The 21,091-nt window shown below is 41.3% G+C and overlaps 2 protein-coding genes across 2 annotated transcripts; one reads left to right on the top strand and one right to left on the bottom strand.

The window, feature by feature from the left end:
* Window positions 1-488: 488 nt before the first annotated feature.
* On the top strand, window positions 489-2,787 carry LOC109704502 (MADS-box transcription factor PHERES 1-like). Its single transcript, XM_020225246.1, has 2 exons — window positions 489-1,407; window positions 2,744-2,787. The coding sequence occupies exons 1-2, from the start codon at window positions 489-491 to the stop codon at window positions 2,785-2,787; spliced, it is 963 nt and encodes a 320-aa protein (XP_020080835.1).
* A 1,672-nt stretch (window positions 2,788-4,459) lies between these two features.
* Window positions 4,460-9,672, bottom strand: LOC109704501 (formin-like protein 1). The gene is given in 3 exon segments (XM_020225245.1): window positions 4,460-5,395; window positions 5,398-5,518; window positions 9,652-9,672. Coding segments are annotated over 3 exon segments (840 nt in total). The 3' UTR covers window positions 4,460-4,697.
* Window positions 9,673-21,091: the final 11,419 nt, after the last annotated feature.

Genomic DNA, 21,091 nt, shown 5'->3' with positions numbered 1-21,091 from the left:
GCTTAGCCTAGGTCTACGTGTTAAACTGCATGTGTACATAATTAAGGAAAACGTTAAGTAAGGGCGGGTTGCTAAGAAAAAAGAGGGCTCATATTGAAGCTACTCTCTTGTAAAAAAGAGTCAGGTATTATTTTTTTTTTATTTAGTAAATCTTATTTTATATGTATTTTTTGTTTTGATTTTTCTTTTTTTTTTTGGTTGTATTAACTTTTACTAAGGAGATGGGTTTATGACAAAAATTTAATTGTGTCCATATCAGAACGGATTGTAGATTCTCAAAATTTTGTATCAGAATGAGTACCAAATTTTCAACAAATAATTCATACTTATTTTTCGCATACCAAACACTAAAAAATAAAAAAATAAAAAAATAAAAAAATTTCACCAATTTTTTCACTAAAAACTAATTTTCACAGTTTTACATGCAACCAAACATTCTTTTATAAGAGAAACACCATCAGAGTTTTGTTGAAGGTTATATAGGCCAAATGACACGGCAGAGAGTTCAGCTCAAGCGAATTGAGTGCGACGAAAAGTGGCGAGAGTGCTACCGGAAGCGCAAGGAAGGGTTGAAGAAGAAGATCTTCGAACTGTCGACATTGTGCGGCGTCAATGCCTTCTTGGTTTGCTACGTGCCGTTGGGAGACGTCGTCACATGGCCCCCCGACGACCACGCGCTGTGCGAGCTCGCCGAGAAGTATGAGAGCCTCACCGCCGAGACGAAGGCCAAGCACAACCTCAATATGTCATCCTACCTTCTTTCCGAGATCCAGAAACAGCAGAAAAGGCTCAATAAGGTTACGGCCGCAGATGATCTTCTTGCCCGGTGGAACGGCCGTCGGCTCGATGACATGACGGAGGTCGAACTGCGAGAGCTACTGCAGCTGCTGGACGAAACATTGGAAAGAGCCCGACGGAGGATTACGTACCTCTACAGCGAGAAATGCTTCGATGAAAACATCGAAAGCGGTCCATGCTTCACTCCCCCTACTCCTTTGGCGGACGAAGATCTTAACTTCGCGCATGTGCACCTCTACGGTGGGAAGCGCTTCGGCAAAAGCCTCGAAAGCAGTGGTGCCGAAACTGTTCCATGCTTCACTTACCCTACTACTGCTTTGGCGGACGAAGATAACAACGTTACGTCGTACTACGGCGAGAAGTGCTCAAACGAAAGCGTCGAAAGCGGTCACGCTGAAACTGTTTCGTGGCTCACTTACCCTACTACTCTTTTGGCAAACGAAGATGATAAGTTCACAACGACGACGAAGACATGTTTGAACCATACAGAGATTCCTTTGATTGGTTATTTCCCCGCAGAAGAGCCCTCGGCAGAAGTGAACTTCGATGGGAACAATGTGTTCTTCCCTTTGGACTACAACATTAACACTTCACCCCTTGCTTCCACAAGTAATTCTTCTGTAACACACCGGACCTTTGCAAATTGCGAGGTTCGAGTGTTTGGATGTATTTCGAGCTTTTCCACACTTGGTGGAGGGTTGTAGAATGTCTTCCGATCTAAAAAGTTCGAAAATTAGAATTTTGGACAAGTCCTGAGAGTTTTTACTCTCGGGGACCGGTCCCTGGAAGGAGAGACCGGTCCCCCAGTGAGCAGTGTTGCGGCAGCCCTGAGGCAACCGGTCCCGAGCGCGCCTTCGCAGAGAGAGACCCGGTCCCACGCAGGGAGAGACCGGGTTTACGAACGCTGGTTTTTCGGTATGTCGCAGGCGGAGGGCATGGTCCGCTGCGGGAAGACCGGTCTCCCTGGGCGAAAACTGCAGACTGGCTGATGTAAGTAATTGAGTTTTGAGGGTGCATACTCTGGATTTTGTACAATAGAGGTCTATATGACGCACATCCAACCGCTCATCTCCTTCATTCTTCTTCTCTCAATCTCTCCCACACCTGTGAGAGGAAAAAGAAGAAGGGAGAAGGAGTAAGAAGGAAGGAAGAAGAAGAGATCTGAGAGCTTTTGAGGACTTGGAGCATCTTCATCACCCTCTCTCTTCCTTGGTGCTTGGGTGTTGGGCTTGGCAGGCTTGGCATAGGAGGAGATCTCACCTTGAGCGCAGGATTGGCAGGCTTCTAAGCGCAGGTGTTTTGGCTTATTCCCCCTCTAGATCTTGTTTTTGATCAGTTCTTGTAGATGTGAACCTAGAAATGATATTTAGGCGTTGATTTTGGGCTTTTGATCTGGGCTTTTAGGGCTAGATTAATTTGGTTTAGAACTCTTCCTTTGGCTTGATTGGAAGGGTTCTAGCTCTCTTCTTGGAGCTTTGAAGAGATTCTTCTCTTGAGGTGAGTTATTGGCGCTTTTTGCTTCTTAGATTAATGTTTGATCTTATGGTTTGGCGTCGTAATTTTGCCCTCGATAATCTTTTATTTCGCTGATTACTTTTAGGTACTTTGACGGCTCGTGGACAACTCCGTTCGGCGAATCGAAGGAGCACGGCGACGCGTCGAGTGGGGTTTGACGCTAGCCTATATATGAAGAAATGCTGCATAATTGGCAAATAGTTTCGCTAAATAGAAAATTCATGCATTTCGCTTGTTAAAATGTATTTAATATGAATTTAGAATTGCTTAATGCTATATTTATGTATAGTGAAATTTAGACCTCTATGTGGTAGAGTGCATAGCAGTTGAGACTTAGCCATTCTGTTTATAGATCTGGCGAACCATGATCCTTATTATGTAAATGAACCTGCTTCATGCATTTTACCTATATGCAATTGGTGACATTTAGGAATGTTAGAACCTAGGAGAGGTGTTGAGAACTTGGCTATTTGAGAATTGGGACAGATGTCACGAAGCGGCAATTGGGCCCGGCGTCATGGTAATCATTGGTATTGATGTTTTTAATGGAAACATAGACAAGATTTGGTTTGATCTGTTGTGATGCTTAAGTGTCATAAAGAGGCCTAGCAGGAGTGTTGGGAGCATCACTGTAGACACTGAGGCATTGGTGATACTTGAGATGTGACTATGCTTGCTTGCCCATTTGTTGCTTCTCCGCACGATGCTTGCTGAGCGGTCGCTCCCTACAAGCCGGCACTCCGGAGTTAGCCTACGCGACCTATATTCGCTCGTGCGGTATTGAGAAGCCTACGGGGTCGAGTGGGACAGACACATTTCAAGAGTAGGGATGTTGGGCTACCACAGGCACTTAGGCGGCACAAGCTGGACTACCTTCGGTAGGTCCTTAAATTGGAAATGGAAATCGACATGGTGTTGAATATGAACAATCACTACTAGATAGGATTAATAGTTGGATTACTTGGACACGCTTATGATATAGCATTGGTACATTTAGTATACTTGCCGGTTTCATTCTTGCATTGTAGTATACTCGGTTGTTTGGATAGAGTTTACCCTTATGCATTGACATATTGCATTGTGAGGTTTACTTGTTTATTATGTTGAGACATATTAGTATGAATCGGATATACTACCTTATGATAGCGTAGATGTACATCACCATGACATCATGCTTATTGGAGACATAGTAGTATAGCATTTCATTCATACTTTCTTTCAGCAGTTTTCATGTTCGCTATTTATTGCATATTACTATATGTCGTTACTTACCCTTTTCTTTTGGTGCCTAGTGGTGTAGGAGCTGAGGTCAGTAATTGCCCACTGGGAACTATAAATTATAGTTCTCACGCCCTCTTTTTCTCGATGTTTTTCAGAGCCTTCCACTCAGGGTGAGGCCAGGGACCGCGGGAAGAGAGTTGCTTCGAGCTAGCTTCCTTCGAGGACGACTTGCTAGGTGGTCTACCTCTCGTTGTACTTTATTTTGGAGAGGTTGAGAGTTTTACCAGTGTACTAGAGACCACCATTTTTGTATTAGAGGCTGATACTGTATAACTTATGTTTACTTTTATGTATTAGTTATGTTCTATTACTATTAGTATAGATGTTAGAACTTTACTCGCTCTGATATCATTAGTTGCTTGTTATTTTACTTCTTCTATTTGTCCTATTACTTGCTTTTACTTCCGCTTTTATTGTAGACGCCTTATATGTGCAGACATATGGCGGGTCTGGGCACGCTACCGGGAGGGCCTCCGCCGGTCCCGGGGCGTGACATCTTCGTTCCAGGAGGAAAACAGTATGAAAACATTCTCGGCCGCGACGACGATGACGCCGATCTACACATCGGCCTTGTATTACTATGGATAAAGTAAATGCTCGTAGAAACCAATCTTGGTTTCATCACTGTTTTCTTTTCTGGGAAAGAGTCTCATTACTGCTATGCTATCCTTTGTTTTCATTTCCTATTTTTTGTATTCAACTGCAGCTAACACATTCATTCTTATGCTGAGTTAAATGAGTGGTTTCTTGTTCATTGAAGAATGTTACTATCTACAAATCAAATTACTTGCATCCATTTATCTCATACATCAACAATATCGAACCCACCTGCACCGCCGCCGATGAGCTCCTACACACGCACAGCTTAAATGAACATAACTTTTTATTGAATATACAAAAGACGAATCGATATACTGATTTCCTGCGCGAGTTATTTTCTTATGATGTAGATTTCATTCATATATACATATATATATATATAAAGGATTTGCTAGTTCCAAAAATCTTTTAGATTTCCTATTATACAAGTACAAAAAATATGAATAATTCATCCGACTCCTGTTCTCCTGAGATAAATTATAAAGCGAAAAAGATTTGCCTGATCATGACGACGATGACGAACTCTCGTCGTCCGAGCTCCCGGGTCTCAATGCGGTAAAGCGAGGGAACAACGGAAGTAAATTAGGGTTCACCGGCACGGGAAGTTGCCTATTTGATGTGACCACTGTTCGGTCGTTGATCCTGCCAACCTCCTTGCACACCTGACCGAGAATAGCGAGAAAATCCCTCACCACCATGAAAATTCTAAAAAGGTGAGCTTCCTCTCTGGCGGAGTTTCCGTGGAAATATTCGATTATCTCCTTCACCAGAGAAAGTGCCACACTCTCATGAGCCTGAACCTTTATGATCGCGTCCTCGGCCTTTTTTAAGAACCCGTTCATCGACTCGTGGAATTTAATCCTGCTGTTCTCTTTTGAACCCAGTTGCTCGTTTAGCCGAAGGACTTCACTTATTTTCCCGATTCCTAGGGCCAGTTTTGACACGTAGCTGCTGAGCACATCCGAGTCCATTGCGACAGCCTTCTTGACGTCAGAGAGCTCATTTCCAAGGCCGGCAACCACTTTAAGGCCGAGTTTCTTGCACTCGATGTCGTCTTAAAGTGTGTTTGGTTGAGTTTTGGTTGTTGACGAAGAGGCGGAAGCAAGGCGGGAGCCCTCGGATCGAATGATCTCTTGGACGACAAAGTGAAGAAGGGTTGTCTTGCCATCTGTGCCTTTGACGTCAACTAATTTGAGGAGAGATCGAGCTTGAAGGCATGGGCGTCGCCGCGGTTTGTTCCGACATTCATACGGTTCCCAGTTTTCAAGACGGCTTCTAGAAGCTTTAGGAAAAGCCTGCTGCTCCTCAGCTCCTCGCAAGCAACCTGAGAAAGTCCAAGGAGGGTTTGCAATTTTGGTAAAGGAGTTGATTAATCAATTGATTTGTGAATGTGATCAAGTTTCACACTGGTTGATCCTCTTTTTTTAAAAAAAAATTTGTCGATCTCATTTATACGATGTTGTATAAATTCATGAATGCAGAATTGGTGATAAAGATTCACCTAGTTTCTTGAACTAGGGGGAATAGTCATTGCAAAAGGAGGGTAAGCAGTGTAGTAATCATGTACAAAGAATAAGCAGAAAATCCGTTCCATCAGAAATTATAAAAATATGGACAAATTTCAAACAACAAAATCAGAAAGATTTCTAGTAAGTAAATCCACATCATCTGATACATCTTTCAAATGCACAAAACAAGCAAGAAGAAATCCAACATAGTTCTATTTCACCCATCTATTGTTAAATTAAGCACCTACATGAAGTTGGTTGGTTTTTGCGATGATCTAGCGATAAATTGCATTTTGAGTTGTGTTTTCCTTTTTCTTTTGCTTCCTGCAGTAGTAGTATGCTTCCCAACCAATGTAGCTTCCCAAGATTAAGCGAAAATAGGCTACTATGCAAAATTGTCCTTAGCTCTACAAAAGGCTAAGGAAAGAAAGCAATATAAACCTTCTAGTGTAAGAAGTGAGATTTCGCTCAACCGAGACAATAAGAGTGCCATATCGACAACTATGTGGTATAGAACGCGAAGAGCACTAAAAGAAAGAGAAGCAAACGGGGTGGCAAGAAGGACAAGTCAAAGATGACCTGTTTCAATTGTAATCAGCTGGGACACTTCGCTCGTGATTGCACTAAGCTGAAGAAGGTACATCTCTATCCTGATTCTCGCTCTTTTGTTTCTTCTAACACGTTTGTTGCTGAATCTCTCCCTGTGTGGATTGTAGATTCAGGAGCAACAGACCACGTAGCGAGGGATTGGATGGGATTCGTCGAGTACCGTCGTGTGCCTGCTGGGAGTAGAAGAGTATACATGGGGAACGATTCAAGTGTCGATATGTTAGGCGTTGGCACATACAAGTTGATCATGCAAGGTGGTCGAACTTTATACCTACATGATGTACTTTATGCCCCAGGAATTCGGCGGAACTTGTTTTCTATTCTTGCTATGCTACAGTTAGGTTTTTCTTTTCGTTTTTAGAGTGATGTAGTTAAGATTCATCTTGGAACTATTTACTATGGAAGAGGTTTTATGTCAAATGGTTTTATGGTTTTGGACATTGATTATAATATTAATAATAGTGATTCTTTTTCCTTGCTATCTTCTATTGAGAATGATCATAATGTTTCAATTAAATGGCATGCACGTCTTGGTCATATTGGGTAGGATAGAATGACTAGATTAGTTAGAGACGGGCTATTGAGCTCGCTCGCTAAAGTCGACCTGCCCACATGTGAACATTGTTTAGCGGGAAAAGCGACTCGAAAACTATTTAATAAAGCTTCTAGGGCAGAATTTCCTCTACAATTGATCCATTCCGACATTTGTGGCCCAATGAGTGTGAGGGCAAGACATGGTGCTTTTTACTTCATCACATTTATAGATGACCATACGCGCTTCGGTTATATTTATCTGATCTCCCATAAGTCTGAAGCATTGGATTGTTTTAGATGTTATATTAATGAGGTTGAGAATCAGTTAGATATGAAAATTAAAACCTTAAGAACTGATCGAGGCCGCGAGTATCTATCTGAACAATTAAGGAATTGTGTGATGAAAAGGGAATAATCAGACAGCTGACAATTCCTGGCACTCTGCAGCAAAATGGTGTAACGGAGAGAAGAAATCGCTCCTTACTTAACATGGTTAGGTCAATGATGGCGCAAGCAAATTTACCTATCTCTTTTTGGGGAGACGCATTGTTAAATGCTGCCTACATTCTTAATCGTGTACCCTCCAAAATAGTTGTAGTATACTGAACTTTACCAAAATTGCGAAGTTCGAGTGTGGGGATGATAAATGGAACTACCCTACATCTTCTAAAGGGTTTAGAGAAGTTGTTGGACAGGTTAGAGAGTGATTGGAAGGCTGGAAGCAAGAAAGTGCATTACTCGCAAAATTCTGCACTTTTCTGCATTGTGTACCGGTACAACCATCATTGTGTACCGGTACACAATGGCAGATACGTGGCCGCAAGGCTAATTTGGTAATTTCACTTCTAATAACCGTCTTTATCCCCCCAGCATAACTCCTGTAGCTGTGTGGATGATGCTAGAGCTCAAAGGAAAGGTTTTGCACCTATCTCACTTTCTCTCTCTAGGGTTTCTCCCTCTTTGAGTAGAAATCGTCGATTCGAGCTTATTTCGCACCCCGCTCGACGCTCGCTGATTCGGAGACTCAAGGGAAGTCTTTGGAACGTGGAGACAAAGAAGTTTACTGAATTTCTGTGATCCTATTGATCCTATCACCAGGGGAAACTGAGTTGCAGCTTTTGATGGGTATATTGCTTAAGATTCCTCTAGTTTGAAGTTTAGTATCGGATTTTGAGTTGTTTTGGTTTCTTTGCTCCCAGCTGAGTGGGAAGGAGATTTCAGCAGCTAGAGAAGCGTTGTCTAGCTGTGATTTCTCCACTTTAGTCCAGGGAAAAGCTGAATTAAGGCTTGGCAAGGTAATTAGTTAATTATTGACTCTATTTTGGAACTATACGAGGTTTAATCAAGTAACTTAATGCAGTTTGGAATTGTTTGCTCACAGCAGGTTTTCTTAATCAATTTGAGCTGAGTTTGTGACCTTGGGAACTGCTTTGGAGGGTGTTTTAGCCAGTGGTAAGCAGATTTTCAGCTGGAAATCGGATTAAGTAAGGTTCCGACTATATTGTCTATTTGCTTTAGTGTTTTGATGCCGTTTTCGTGATTGTTCGCAACAAGGTTGCGACCGACTCTCGGATTTTTCTCGACTGATATTGAGGAGCTTTTGGAGGTTAAACTCGATGTACTAAACTGGACCAAACAGGGGTTCAAGCTACAACCTTGTACAAAGTGAGAATTTTGCCGAATTTGGACATTTTGGTAGTAGTTTCGATGCGATTTTGATACTTAGTTTTTAGCAAGGTTGAGACCCAGTTGAGCTGAATTTCGAGACTCTTTTGGGCTAGTTCGAGCTTAGTACTAGGTACTTTCACCTAGATTGAAGAGTAGGCTTGACTTTTATCTCAATCTAGGTAAGAAATTGCTTCATTTTCGATTTATAAATGAAGTGTTGTTAGAGACGTCTAAATTCAGCTCTTAGCTGATTTTGATATGCTTACAGGGGACTTAAAGGCACCGGATTTCCTGCGAGTGTGAGTTCGACAAGAGTTGTCGACTAATAGGTGGGTTTGACCTTACCAGAGCAAGTGAAGCTCCCCTATGTTCTATATGATACTATAGAATTAGTAAATATGTGCATTTGGTGATTATGTAATTGATAAAGGACATGGAATACCACCACCACAATATTTGATATATTTGAAATGAAACCTCTATGAAGTAGAGAGAACTTATGCATAAAAGTATTAATGCTCAATTCAGTTGAATAGCTAATGACATTTCTATTATGCTCCTATAAAGTGGAGAATAAGGACATTCTTTCGTGACTCTATTGATAGTATATTGATAGTGAAAAGTTTCTAATGCAATATGTAAATTAGCATCACTTTTATGTGCTTACTCATCTAGTAGATACTAGCAATATTCGTTATTCATTATATTGAGATTTCGATCAATGGATCGAGAGCGAGAACATTGAATGTTATGACATGATGATTGAGAATTGTTAGACTATGGACTACGCTTGCTTGCCATTGTGATCATTCGCACACGCTTGTGAGGGTCGCTCCCCACAAGCCGGCACTCCGGAGTTGGCCTACGCAACAGATTGCTCCCCGTGCGGGATTGGGTACCGAAATCGATTGCCGTGGGGAGTTTATACTACCACGGAGCCATTAGGCGCAGCGCAAGCTGGACTACCTTGTGTAGGTCCTGATGAATCAAGTTAAATTACCAAATGATAGCAATGAATGATTGCCATTTATAGTGTATAGTACTTTCTTACATGTTCATGCTTACAGTAATTGCCACACTTGCTTTGTTACACTTGCATCTAAATAGTTGATACATTTACATTTGAAAGTATAGTTACCTGATTATTGCCAGTTAGCATTGTAGATATATCATGCAATAACTGTTCTTACTTTTCATTTAGTACATCTTGAACCTAGTGGTGTAATTCGCCGAGGCTGGCGGCTTACCCACTAGGAACTATTGTTTAGTAGTTCTCATGCCCTCTTGGTTGTTGTTTTTATAGAGCCATCCACTGCGGGAGAGGTTAGGGATCGCGGCAAGGGTGTCGCGTCTAGCTAGACATAGCGTGGAGTCCAGCTAGGTGATCACCTCGCTGCTTGATTTTGGACTGTCGAGGGCGATCTACACCAATATATAGAGAGACTACCGTTGTTTATAGCTCTTTTGGGCAACCGTGATGTATATATTGGTTTAGAATGTTACATTTTCTATTGTGGATTTCGAACTCTTGTTGAGATTGTTAGAGCTTGTGCTTACTTTCTCTTGTTAGTAGTACTGTTGCTATACACTTTGCTTTGATATCATGATAGGATCTCTTTATGATCGTTCCTTGCCTGACATGGTTTCTGTAGACGTCTTATATACTGCAGGTATATGACGGGTCTGTACACGTATCGGATATGCTTCCGCTAGTACCCGAGCGTGACAACAGTACCTTCCACCCCTTATGAATTATGGACAGGTAGGAAACCAAATTTGGAGCACCTGAGTCCTTGGGGTTCGGCAGCTTATGTACACAACACTTCTCACAAGTATGGAAAGTTGGGTCCTAGAGGAAAGAAGTGTATCTTTATAAGATACCCTGAGCACTCTAAGGGATACGTGTTCATCGGAAAGCAGCCAGATGGAAGTTTGACTGAGATTGAGTTACGAGATGTTGAATTCCTTGAGGAGGATTTTTCTTATAGAAGTGAGGTTCGAAATGAAATTGAGTTCCATGAGATGGATGACTCTGACATTGGCGCTTCTATTCGTTCAATCGAGGCAGAGGAGGCGACTCCGATACCTCCTGGGGATAGTGGGAGCGACTTACCTTTAGATAAGGAGCCTCAATTTCGTAGGAGCGCACATGTGGGCATTCCCCGTCGTCGTTTTGAGATTGAGGGGGAAGCTTTCATGGTTGCTGCACATGATGATGATGAGCCTAGATCTTTCCAAGAGGCTCTCTCATTACCTACTCATAAGGAATGATTGGATGCAATGATAGAGGAAATAAAATCGATGAAATCAAATCATGTCTAGGACTTGGTTGACTTGCCACCAAAGCGCAAAACAATCGGGAATAAATGGGTTCTCAAGATTAAGCGCAAGGCAGATGGTTCTATCGATAGGTACAAGGCTCGCCTGATAGCAAAGGGTTTTATCCAACGAGAAGGCGTTGATTACGAGGAAACCTTCTCTCCTGTCGTGAGGTTTGCTTCGATCCGCCTAATCTTGGCCATTGTTGCATATTTGGATTTGGAATTTTACCAAATGGACGTTAAAACTGCATTTCTCAGTGGAGAACTGGATGAGGAGATCTATGTGGATCAGCCTGCTGGCTTCTCTGTAAAGGGTGAGGAGCATAAAGTTTGTAAGCTCCGACGATCTATTTATGAATTGAAGCAGTCCTCCAGACAGTGGTATATTCGATTTCATCGAGCCATCACTGAAGATGGGTTTACGATGATTGAAAAAGATCACTGTGTGTATGTTAAACGATCCAAAGGATTTTTTCTAATCCTTTCCTTACATGTTGATGACATCCTATTGGCCGGGAATAATAAGGAGATGATTGTCGCCACTCAGACATGGCTGTCCTCCAATTTTGAAATGAAGGACATGGATGAAGCGAATTATGTGCTCGGAGTTAAGATCCTACGAGATCGTTCAAAGAAACTTTTATGTTTGTTTCAAGAGACTTACCTAAGAAAAGTTTTAGAACGATTTCAGAGCACAATTGCAAACCCATTGACACTCCTATTGCTAAAGGTGAGAGTCTGAACCTTAAACAATGCCCTAAAACTTCTGAAGAGAATGATAAGATGAATCGGATTCCATATGCTAGTGCGGTCGAAAGCCTGATGTATGCTATGATGTGTACCCGGCCTGATATATGCTATGCCGTGGGCCTGGTTAGCCGTTTTCAGTCCAATCTGGGATTTGACCACTGTAGGGCTGTTAAAAGAATACTTCGTTACCTCAGAGGTACGATAGATTATGTGCTATACTATCAAGGTACGGATTTATGTCTCATCGGTTATAGAGATGCGGATTGGGCTGGTGACCTAGATGAGCGTAAGTCGACCTCAGGATATGCATTCTTACTTGACAATGGCGCCATATCTTGGAGTAGTAAGAAACAGACCTGCATAGCTCTTTCCACCATGGAGGCGGAGTTCGTGGCATGTTCTGCAGTAGTTCAAGAGGCTATCTGGTTGAGGAGGTTCCTTCGACATATTGGGATTGTCGCTTGTACTTCCGTTCCTGTGACGGTCTATTGTGATAGTATGGCAGCGATTGCATACTCGAAGGACCCGAAATATCATCGCAAGACAAAGCACATCGACTTAAAGTATCACTTTGTTCGTGAGGCAGTGGCGCAGAAGGAAATAATCCTAGAACACATCTCTACGAGTCGCATGGTTGCAGATCCTCTGACTAAGCCTATTGTTAGAGAATCCTTTTTGGCTCATGTTAAAGCTCTTGGACTTCGTAGGATTTGATTGTGTAAACAGTCGATTATTTTTTGGTCTTTTCTTTTTTTGTAACTTTTGTTTATTTAATTACAATTTATTATTTTGGTAAAGATATTTGGTAAGATTAGTATACGTGCATATATTTCCTATGTCATTATTAAACTGATTGATAGTATGTCACAGGCTGATTGGCCCTCTCACACGGGCAATCATTCTTTTCGGCGCTGTAGAGAGCGAGCGAAAATTGAGGCATTAATGAAAGCCGCCTTGTTTGGCACCAAGATGAGGTCATTAATGAGACCGCATACGAATAGTCCCACACTTCGTATGGCTTGTATATTAAGAGCCGGATGTGAGCTCATCGTTTGATGCTTGAGATAGCGAACAAATGGAGAACTCAGGCTAGACACTCTGGGAGTGACTGAGCTAAGATCCGTATGACATTGAGAAAGACATACTGTTGAAGCATAAAAAAAAAAGGAAGAAGAAGAAGAAAAAAAAAAGGAGAAAGAAAAAATGCAGAAAGAGAGAAAATTGAATACTGGTATATGAGATGATCCATGCACTAGGTGCATAGAGAAATTTGAGTTCAAATTTTGAACCTGGTGCATAGGTTAATCCATGCACCAGGTGCATAGATTACAAAAAGTGGGATGTTCTCGTAGGCATGAATGGGTATTACAAATAGCAAATTAGTCCTTTCCCTTTCATATATTTGCAAGATGCTCCTTCAAACATATAATATTCTGTCATTTTAATTAAGGTATAATATAAACAAATGGGAAGGACTAATATGCAATTTAATACCCATGATCCCATGATCCTACATCGTAACTTCCCACAAACCTCACCATACGCACGTCCATACGCACGTTCTCCCGGGTAGTTAGACTAGTCCCATAAATATCTCTCAATGAGAAAAGAAAAAGGGACACAGTTTTTTGAATTCTCAAACCTATTCCTAACAAAAAAAAAACCCATACTATTCCCCTGTTCACGAAAGAAGAAAAAAAAAAAGGTAGTTTTTCCATTGATGTAGCATCAATCAATGACAAAGCTCTCTCTCTCTATCTCTCTCCCTCATAAAAAAAAAAGAAAAAAAAAAGAGAAGTAAAAGATCTCAGATCTCTCTCTATCTCTCTCTTTCTCTGCTCGACCCTCTCTGCGTCACCCGCCTCGCCGATTGTGCGCGTCCCATCTACGCCGCATGGTCAGCCACCCTCCGCCTCCTCAACGCGCACCTCGTCTTCTCCCTCCTCCACGCCGGAGACGCCGAGCGCCTCCGCCGAGCTCCACCGAGCTTCGCCGCGATCCTCCGCACCGCCCACTCCATCAAGGCGCAGCTCGAAGCCCTCGACGACTCTAACGCCACGAACCGCGCCCTCTCCCCGCGCTTCGCCGTGGGGACCTCCGTCGACCGCACCAGGGTTTCGGTCACCCACGGGATCCGGGCGAAGCTTCGCGACGCCATCCTCTCCGACCACAAGGAGACCCTGAAGCAAAACTACTACAACGCCACGGGCGAGCTCGCCTCCGACAAGGTGCTCGACGAACTGCTCAAGTGGAGCGGCGACCCTATGGATCCGCCGTGGTCCTCGCCGGGCGCAGCCGCGCCTTCTGCTCCTGCGTCGACCTCACCGCCGCCGAGAACGTCTTCAAGGGCGACGTCAAAGACCCCGCCGCCGACCCTGTCGCCGCCATGGCTGCGTGCCCATTGCCGGCGCCGTCGCCGGATTCGCCGTCACCGCCGGGTTCGAGATCGCCCTCGCCTACGACCTACTCGGCGGGCCGCGACGCCAAGTTCATCAACACCTCCGCCGAGCTCCACCGAGCTCTGCTGAGCGCCGCCGCGTCTCCACCGAGCTCCGCTGAGCGCCCCCGCAGCTCCGCTGAGTGCCTCCGCCGAGCTCCATCGAGCTCCGCTGAGCGCCTCCGCGTCTCCACCGACGCCGCCGCATCTCCGCCGCGTCTCCACCAAAGCCGCCGCATCTCCGCCGCGTCTCCACTGGGCTCCGCCGCGTCTCCATCTACATATCTGCACCCCCTCCACCTGTTCGACGAAATTCCTAAATGAAACGAGACGGGCGGCAAGAGTCAGTCTACTTTGAGAAGATCACGACGACGCTGAAGAAGCTGAGTTATGGGCTGAGCAAACGAGCATTGCGACTTCGTGCTCGTCGCCCAGAAGGTCTACGTCAGCATCTACAAGGTCGCACACGACTTCCCAGCTCGCGGGGCTCGCCGCGGAGATTATCTGCATCAACTTCCTTGGAACCGGCAGCCATCGAGCAGTGTAGAGGTGCAGAGCGACACGCTGTTCATGGTCATCATCAACGGCTCCGACGAGTTGAAGCCCAATGACCTCATCTGTTCACGTCCACCAATTGTTTGACGAAATGCCCGAGATATATCTTTCGACAGCGAACTTAGAGAAAGAGCGGTGCTCTTCTCTTTAAAAAAAAAAAATGTGTTATTAAAAGAGAAAGAGCGGTGCTCTTCTCTTTACAAAAAATATAGCATCATCGAAAGAGGGAGAGAGCGGTGCTCTTCTCTTTGCAAAAAAAAAAAAAAAAAAAAAAAAAAAGAAAGATATTATCAAAAGAGAGAGAGAAAGAGATTACTTCTCTAATTACGAAAGAGAGAGGAGCTTTGCTAAAAAGGAGGCAGGAGGGGATTTTCCCACTAGTTGTCCCATGAATGTAAAGAGACAAAGAAGAATTATCTATCTTTGTTGTCTTGTATTTTCAAAGAGATAAAGAAGAAAAATTCTCTCTTAATTCTCCTATAATGATAAGACAAAAGAAATTAATCGGGTTATCGATTAATATTCTTTTGATCGTCTTTTATTGGAAGAATTGGGATGTTCGAAAAATAATCGACTCTTTGATTCTATCCAAAGTTGAATCTTTCGATTTGGCCAAATTAGACAAATTGGAGATTGCATTAGACATTTTATGTGATTATGACTGAGAATTTGACAAATAAAAAAATGCATTCGAAATTTTAAGCTATGCTAATTTGATTCTGAATCTTACAATCTCATAGATCCCCAAATTAACCACCTCAAAAAAATGTGAGCCAAGCCGTTCTCCTCAATCTCATTAACCCAAGCTCAACATGACCAAGTTTCAAGCCAAACATAAATCTGGGCCCAATTCTATTGATTGCTTAAAAGAAAATTTGGACTTATGCCATACGGGCCTAAATTGAGCCCGAGCCCACATGTAATTCAAGCCTCAACCTGAATCCATATTAACGGGCCTAAACTGGGCCTATGCCTATATCCAGAACTTAAAATTTAATTCAGGCCTCAACTTGAGTCCATACCATGTAGGCCTGGATCTAGTCCATGTTTGAATGCAACTATATGGACCCAAATTTGGACCATGAATGAATCCATCCGAGAATTGAACCATAACTTGAAGCTATACCTAGCCCAAGTTTGAATTCCAAACTGGTTCATAAAAATGTCCAAATCGAATAAAATCTAAATTGAAAACCAATTCAGACCAACATCAAACCCAAAAATCTAACCCAAACCAAGACCTTAAATCATGCCTATCAGATCAAATATGAAACCAAGCTCTACCAATTTGTTAAGGGCAAATCTTTTTAATCCAATTCTCTAGCATATTAAGCTAGAGTCATATTGTTATCACATTCATATTAGATCAAATTCTAAAATATTTGTTTAGAATTGATCAAACCATCTATTAGGTTTCACCTAATCAGTTCAATTGAACTCTAATACACTTACTTAGAGTTCAAATAAATGAAATTGAATTAGACTCTAATACATACACTTAGAGTTTAATTTAAATTACATTTGACTAATCCTAATATATATAACCAGAATTTAGTTGATATTTCACCTCATGGTGAATCCAAATTAGACTCTAATACATACACTTAGAGTTTAATTTAAATTATATTTGACTAATCCTAATATATAATTAGGATTTAGTTGATTTAGACTCTAATACATACACTTAGAGTTTAATTTAAATTTTGACGAATCCTAATGTATATAATTAGGATTTAGTTGATATTTTACCTCATGGTGAACCCAAATGAAACTAAATTAGACTCTAATATGTACACTTAGAGTTTAATTTAAATCAAATTTCGACTAATCCTAATATATATAATTAGGATTTAGTTAATATACCGCCTTATGGTGAACTCAATGTGAGGTGTAATTAAGCTCTAACATATAAGCATAGAGTTTAATTACACTAGACTCTAAGATATAAAACTAGAGTCTAATTTGAAATATTTGGACTAATCCTAACACATACATTTAGGATGAAAGCTTAAATCAATTTAATCAAATCAAACTCTAATGCACCTAACTAGGGTTCAATTTGAATCAAATCCGATTAAGTCCCAATGCATATACATGGAATTTAATCAATCCCTCACCTTAGGGTGAACAATATTGTTGAGCACTGAAACATATAGAGCCCAATCAAATCAATTTGATCATACACTTTGATTTAGAATCAAGTTCAATCAACCGTCATATTATACTCATGTACACTGGGGATATGCCCTTGGTTAAGCTATGTAACTATACAACGGATTGTGTTATAAAATCCATCTTTTATTCAATTTCAGTCTATTTCAGCATTACAGAGGTCTCTTAATCGAAGGTGCCCTAACACTTTGTAGGGGTAATTAACAATAAACGCTTACGTTTATTGGAAGCCATGAATCCACAATACCTGATTCTCATACATATTCAAATATTAATCTAAATCAGGAATACTACCCCACGGGAAAATCAAAATAAGATTAACCGTGCGAGGTGCGTCATTCGTGGTCGCAGACAAAATGGCACGCCCGGTGGGACCTGGCTTCTCCTTCCATCTTTGAGACCAATGTTATGCTAATAGAATTAGATGATAGATATTTGATCTACACTCATTATTCTCTTGCAGGAGAAATGGCACCGAAGAACACTGCTACTGCCACAGGCTCGATGATGATCAATGCAGGTCAGGTTTGCCTACCGGCATCTGTCCTCACCATTGGAGCTGCTGGTGCTGCGATCCAGCTCGGCACCATCCCAGAAGAGGCTAGGGATGCGGCTATGGCCCCTTTCACTGCTGTTACTAGCACGAATGATGTTAATGTTGTGGTTCCACGTCTTCCCTCTCGTGGGAGGCATCCGAATGTCGTCATTCCCAACCCCCCTCGTGTTCCTGTGAAGGAGAGGATGACTCCTATCAGCGCTTCAAAGAAGATGGAATTACAAGGAAGACTGCTGTTCCAAAACCGAATTGACGGAACATCGCTACTTGATATGGCGCCTAAAGCGTCAGTCTTCAATAGGCTGACGTTCCCCAAGGACACTGTGACCAAGTCATTCAAGAGAAATCTTTGTTGTACTTTGAAGCGGCAGGAGATGAACAAAGAAAATAAGTCCCAACAAACCCAACATAATAGGTTTGTCGCCGGGCCCGACGTTTTGGCCCGTAACCGCTTTGTACCCTTGAGATTTGTGAAGAAAAATTCACCTACTGCCATTCTGCGCCCAGAGTCAGAAATGGCCTATTTAAAACCATCTTTTGCATGTCCTTGCTTGAGAAATAATAACAAGAACTCTGTCTTCAAGCAGATATATAAAACTTTTAAGGCTGCAAAAGGGAGAATGAGCCTAGAGAAGAAAATTGAGAAGTCGAAGTGGCAACGAAGGACAACACTATCATGGGAAGGAAGAAAGACAGAGTGGAAGCCCAAAACTCTTGCTCAGATTAAAGAGGAAAAATCTAAAGTAGAAAAATTGGAGATTCACACAGTAGGAGTTATTGGGCATACGTCGTCAAATGAGCCGGTTGATGAAGAAGAAACCATTCAGCAAATGCTTACGAGAGCCGCTGCAAGAAAAGCCGCGGAAGAGAAAGCAAGAGCTAAGGAAGCAAGCTCTTCGCAAAATATCAAGAATAAAGATGATATGCCTAGTGATCCATCCGACCCACGAGAGGAAGAGGAGGTTGTCTACCTCCCGAGGGATCCAAAGGATGTTATGATTGCGTCCTTAAAAAAGAAAGTCGATGAAAAGGATAGAGATATCATAAATCTCTATAAGAAGATGGAGGAGGTCATGAGTTTGATGTTAAATGTACAGAAGCAATTGGGGGATCAACGGCGTCAAACCAAAATTCTAACCTAGCCGGAAGCACACATACCACAAGTCATTGATGAACAGGCTAAAACAACTGTTCTTAAAGAGACTACCTCTTTGACTAAGGAAGAAATTCATGATTTGATCACTTTGTTTGAGATAAAAAAATTCGAAATTCGAATTAAAAATAAAGAAGGAAAGAAACGGGGAAAGGAAAGATTCAAAAAAAAAAAAGAGAAGGAAATAAAAAGAAGAAAAGGAATGAAAGCAAAGAAAAGGAAAGAATAAAAAAAAAAATCTTTCTTTTGTTCTTTTCCTTTCTATTTGTCCACAGGGGTATTTGACCCCCTCCTCCCCTCTGGCGCTGGCAGCAAGCAGGGAGGGGGTGTGCTGTGTTGCACACCCCTCCCCCAAAATCCGAACCAGTTTAAAAAAAAAAAAAAAAGAAAAAAGAAAAAAAAAGCTTGGCTCTTTCACTCACGACGGCGACGGCTACGACGATTCCGACGACGACGATGACGACGGCGATCATGGCGACTTCCCCGACGACAACAAGAGAAATGCATGCATACGAATAGTGCAAGTGCGACTTTTTGTTGGTTTGATCAACCCGACCATCTTCGTGATAGGTTTCGAACCGATCAAATTTTACATCAAGTCGTCATTTTCGCCGTACGTATGCATCGCTAATCTCTAACCGTGCGGCCATCTTCGTGATAGGCTCGACATGGTCGAACGAACACCGAATATTTTACTACGTAAACCGTGCGGCCATCTTCGTGATAGGCTCGACTGGTCAAAATGGGTGATCGAGCACCATTTATCTTGTTACGAAAACCGTGCAGCCATCTTCGTGATAGGCTCGACATTGTCGAAAACATAAACCGTGCGGCCATTTTCGCGATAGGCTCGACATGGTCGAAAGCGTAGATCGAGCGGCCATCTTCGTGATAGGCTCGACACGATAAATCCGCGTACAACAAATGATAATAAAAAATGAACGGGTTCCGTTTGAATTCGACATCTTCGTTCGATTCGATCGTATGACGTGATTAATTTCGTATATTTGAAAAAAAAAAAGGAAAAAAAGAAAAGAAAACANTCATTAACTAATAAATTGATATTTTGAATAATATGGCATTAGAGTCCCTTCTTAAATTCCCTTATCATTGTGAGGTCGTGGATTCGATTTGGACACAATAAGAGAATTGTGTATATCTACCTATCAAAGTTTCTCAATTCTACTATTTTATTCACATTTTTCTACGTATTTTTTGTTTTGATTTTTTAAGTTGTTATTACAATTAAACTACTTAGAATAATGGTTGTTTGAAACAGATATACACCTATGTTAAATTACTAAAAAAATCGTTTGTCTCCGCTAGCTTAGGTTTTTATATTTTATTTTTAATATTCTCTCTCGTGTCTATAATAGACCCATGACCTAACCAATATCATGCCTTTTTTTTTTTTAAAGAAATATCTACTTTACAGGTAAGTGCCAACCAATCTTATGCCTTTGCTTTTTTTGTTTCTTTTTTTGAAGATTTATGGCATAAGAACAATTCTCTGTTGTGGTTTTACGCTAGCAAAAATCTTTTAACTTTATTTCCTTATTTAGTACATGACTGATTTTTTCTTTCACATGTCAATATTACCATTGTCATTTTTTCTTTTTTACTTAATGGATAATAATAATTCTTTTTACATGCCTATTTTAGTGTATTTTGACATATATATTGAATAAAATATAATTTTATACTTATTCTAACATGTAACGTACATTGCACTTGTATTTGGCTGCACTAATAAACGAGTGAGAGTTTGGATGTTTTTTTTTTTCCAAATATATGTATTATTTTCAAATTTTATTATAATATATAAATTCTATATCATCGGATCAAATTTTAACGAATGAGAAAAATGACGTCATTTTTTAATGACTAAAATATTCCTTTTAAATATAGGAATAATTGCCTATATATCTTTCAAAACTTTAAAAATATCTCATTTATTTTTGCTTTTTTTTCTTCCTAATATATCCCTCATATGTTCCTCCATTATTCCAAAATACCTCTGCAATTACCACCCGTTAAGTTAACTTGGATTAAACGTGAGTTAAATATTGTACTAGAGTTTAAAAAAAATCAAAATACCTCTTTTGTCCTGTTTGAGATAAAAAAATTTGAATTCGAATTCAAATTGGGATGTAGAAGGAAAGAAAATAAATTGTGATTTGATTGCTATTTTCCTTAAAGGACGAGGAATCAACAAGGAAAGAAATAAAAAAATATAGTATTGCCTTATTTTCAAAATTTTTTTGAATCATTTCCTAAAATGAAGAGGTCCAAAAAAACCACTATAAATTGGATCATAAAAAAAAAAAAAAATCTTTTAAGAGGAGGGAGAAAAGAAAAAAAAAAAAAAGAGAGAAAGAGAAGAAGAACAGTGAAAAGAAAAAGAAAAGGAGCCTTCGCCCTCTTTCTCTCTCCTACCGTGCGTCAGCAACAAAGGGAGGGGGGTGTGCTGTGAGCACACCCCTCCCCCAATCCGTACACAGAAAAAAGAAAAGAAAGGGTCGGCTTTTATTTTGTGCCGGCGCGACGACGACGACGACGTTGACAACGACGACGACGACGACGACGGCAATCACGGCGACTTCCCCAACGACGACAATGACGATGACGACGGCG

The sequence above is a fragment of the Ananas comosus genome, unplaced genomic scaffold (genome assembly GCF_001540865.1).
Source record: "Ananas comosus cultivar F153 unplaced genomic scaffold, ASM154086v1, whole genome shotgun sequence".
NCBI classification, from domain to species: domain Eukaryota; kingdom Viridiplantae; phylum Streptophyta; class Magnoliopsida; order Poales; family Bromeliaceae; genus Ananas; species Ananas comosus.
Note: the sequence above shows the minus strand (reverse complement) of the source record. Positions and strands in the feature narration are given on the sequence as shown.

What these genes read in the sequence shown, in the direction of transcription:
- LOC109704502 (XM_020225246.1), top strand. Translation starts at nt 489, where the DNA reads ATGACACGGCAGAGAGTTCAGCTCAAGCGAATTGAGTGCGACGAAAAG. An exon ending in TTCACCCCTTGCTTCCACAA is followed by an intron (nt 1,408 to 2,743) that starts GTAATTCTTCTG and finishes GGTGACATTTAG; the next exon opens with GAATGTTAGAACCTAGGAGA.